The 3,383-nt window shown below is 50.9% G+C and overlaps 1 protein-coding gene across 1 annotated transcript; it reads right to left on the bottom strand.

The window, feature by feature from the left end:
- Nucleotides 1-290: 290 nt before the first annotated feature.
- Nucleotides 291-2,234, bottom strand: ENH_00065840 (14-3-3 protein, putative; the record flags this gene model as incomplete). The annotated part of the gene is made up of 4 exons (XM_013581868.1): nucleotides 291-449; nucleotides 571-855; nucleotides 1,000-1,310; nucleotides 2,156-2,234. The coding sequence occupies 4 exons, from the start codon at nucleotides 2,232-2,234 to the stop codon at nucleotides 291-293; spliced, it is 834 nt and encodes a 277-aa protein (XP_013437322.1).
- Nucleotides 2,235-3,383: the final 1,149 nt, after the last annotated feature.

Consider the following 3,383-nt stretch of genomic DNA (forward strand, 5'->3'; position numbering starts at 1 on the left):
GTATAACAACACGAGCGGACAGTGAAGGGCTGCGTCTCTGCCCGGCCATTAACTGATACGGTGCATCAAAGCAACGATGCAATGCCGGTTGTCTGTGTGGCGTGAAGTCGCCATTATCCGCGAGTAATTTCCAGGCCTAATTTGTCAATTCCGTGCATGCTGTGCGACCTTTCTTCCACAAAATGTACACCATGCTGGACCCTCGTACCCCGAAACCTTCCACCTTAACACCAACATGTCGATTAACGCCATTGTCGGCGCTGTGCGACGATGCGAGTGGCATAATGAGCCTACTGTTGCTCAGTAGCCTCCACCTTTGGCGCCTCAGCACCTTCACCCACAGGCTGCTGCTGTTGTTCCTGAGTCTGCAAATCGCTGGTCCATAGAGTAAGATTGTCACGCAGCAGCTGCATGATCAGCGTAGAATCCTTGTACGAATCTTCCGAAACCTTCAGATGGCAAATGCACAAATGCCTAAGAGCAAAACCCTTGCGTTCCCAGTTCAGCTACGGAAAAAATGTCGAAGCAAAGTGGAAACGCAAGCTGAGACGAGGTGAAATACGAACTTACGCTGTCGAATTCGGTTATTGCGTCATCGAACGCAAGTTTGGCCATCTCGCAGGCCTTCTGTGGCTGGTTGAGAATTTCGTAATAGAAGACGGAATAGTTCAACGCAAGGCCCAGACGAATTGGGTGAGTTGACGGGAGTTCAGCTTCCGCAGTGTCCGTTGCACGCTTGTACGATTCCTCCGCCTGTTCTGCCGAGGCCTTCTTGCCTTCCTCATTGCTAAATTCAGAAATATAGCGATAGTAGTCGCCTTTCATCTTGAAATAGAATACTCGGCTCTCGGAATCCTGCATACAACCCGCGCGGAATTGCCAGCTAGGTGCCAGGTAACTAAGTACCTACTACAATGTTCACCACCATGGATCTCCACGTATGACTTTCACTTGATGCCCAGGGATGCAGGATGCATAGAAAGCACAGCAAAGGCTCACGGTGGTGCGAGGGAGCAACTTGTCGGTGAGCAGCGTCAGGATTTCCTGGCAGATTTTGTTGAGTTCGTTCTCAACCTTCTGCCTGTAGCTCGCTGCAAGGGCCTTGTTGGCCATATGGTTCCTGTTGGCCTCCTTCTGCTCCACAGAAGAAATAATGCGCCAGCTGGCACGGCGAGCACCCACGGCATTCTTGTATGCAACGCTAAGAAGATTTCTCTCCTCAACAGTTAGCTCGTCCCCTTTGGCACCAGGAGGGGAGTTGTTCTGATCGAGGCAGTTCTCCACCAGATTCTTCATAGCCTCTGCCATTTCTGCGCATAGTTCACAAACCGCAAACAAAAAGTGACCTAAGCCGCATGCACACTAAACTGCTCGATCACGTCCGTACAAGCCTCCACAGTTCCTTTGGGAATACGGGCAAGCTCCTCATCTTGGCCTCCACCGCGAAAAAACAGCCCAAAACACACTCAAAAAGCACTTCGGTCACCACTAAGTAAAGCATTGCGCAACGCGCAGCTTCTCAATGAAGCGGCGTCCGCAAATCCCGCCACCCAGGCGCATCTTCAGTCCGGAACGGAAGAAGGTAGATAACCTCCCCTGGCGCTACACCCAAATCCAATGACGATATATGTTGCCAACAAGCTGAAGCGCGGAGTCCGCCCGCACACACGAACTCTTCCAGATAGATAGTCCTCCCCGGAAGCCCAGCGTGTTACGTTGGGACCACCGCGAGGGCACTGTCGCCAGAAAACCCGTCACTGTATGCAGTAGCCCAACAGCGACTGGTGGATGTTCCTGAGGGAGCTCCCCAGCTTTTTGTATGTGCTGAAGCAGCCTCGGCGCCACTGCAGTAGCGCATCCCCCTCTGTCCACAATGGTTCGCGTGAGACAGAACCGGTCGATTCGCTCTAGCCAGAAGCATTGTCAACTTAAAAAAAAATAGTGACTGAACCCTCAGCTGTAGACCTCACCCAGAGGAAAAACTTACGGCTGACCGCACCTGCGACCCATCACCCTGCCATCCCATGACAGCGTGACTGTGGAAGCACTCTCCAACCAAGCGTCGCCACAACGGAGAAGACGAATGAAATAATCAGATACGCTGTGCCAAATATCCCTAATTGCGGTGTAAGCGTAGGAAAAAAAAAAGACCTACCGTCATAGCGCTCCGCCTGCTCAGCGAGCTTGGCGCGGTACACATGCTCCTCCCGAAGAGTCTTGATGTCCTCAATCATTTTCTCGGAGAGACACCAGAATAAGGGCTCAGACACACAAAATTCGCCGTCAGAGGTCACTCTACAGGCTCAAAAATGCTTAACTGTGACCAAGCAACCCGCCTGCAGGCACGGCGCTTCATCCGCACACTGCTGCTGCTGCTGCCGCCGCTGCACGCAGCAGCCCGCTGCTGCTGCTGCTGCTGTTGCTCAACTGACAACACCCCGCACATGGATCGCTGTAACAGCATTCTCCTGATGTATCAGAGATAGTTTCGCTTTCTGAACAACACGTTGCCTTTTGTTCCATGTGAAGAACACACATGCGACTGTTCAGCTCTCACATGCAGCTTGACGCCAAGTGGGTTAGGCCGTTTCATCCGGTGCATCCTCACCAAAAAGTGTGCTTTGCGCCATCTTTTTTGCAAGAATTTCTCCATATTTTTACAGCGTCAGGATGTTAATGTGATTTTCCCGACGTATGCATCCTCAGGTGTTCCCTAGGGCTCCAGTGGCTCTACTTTTCCACACATTATGGTGTTCCCCCACACGTTGTTTCGTTTACTTTCACCTGACGTGAAAACCTGCATTTTCTAAAAGTCGTACCTCTCTGATATTGACGGAAGTTCGTATAGCGTCTAATCTGTTGACTGATCCACCGCTGACGTCACAACCAAGGAGACATGCGTATGGGTGTGGGGGCGGTTCGTACTGCTTTTTTGGTGTAGTAGTCTGTCGAGGTCTTTGAGCTGGGACTGATAAGGCTGAGATTTCTAAATCGTAGAAGGGTTCAGCGTGATCAACAAGCAGAACGCTGGGTAGGACACATTTACAAATTCCACTGGGATGCGACGGGGTAACTTCCTGTGGCCAGTCTGTATATGTGGTTGTGTGTGCTATTCTGGAGGGATAGCTGTATTGTGGTTCTCCTGTGATTTATACTGATTTGGTTTTAGGGAAGGTACCTCTTCAACACTTTGGCGCATTTGAAACGCACGCAAGCAGTGATCCTCGAGAACTGCAGCTTACTCGCGGTTTTTTTAAAGCCGTATAACACCTGGTTTTTGTTTAATACGTAAATAGAAAGGAGCACAACAGCATTCATGCCTTGCTGGCCTCGCAGCAGGGTTGCACGGATGTTTTTGGCGCGAGATCTAAGTTGATTGCTTG

The sequence above is a fragment of the Eimeria necatrix genome, genomic scaffold, assembly GCF_000499385.1.
Source record: "Eimeria necatrix Houghton genomic scaffold, Enh_scaff5, whole genome shotgun sequence".
In the NCBI taxonomy this organism is placed as follows: Eukaryota; Apicomplexa; class Conoidasida; order Eucoccidiorida; family Eimeriidae; genus Eimeria; species Eimeria necatrix.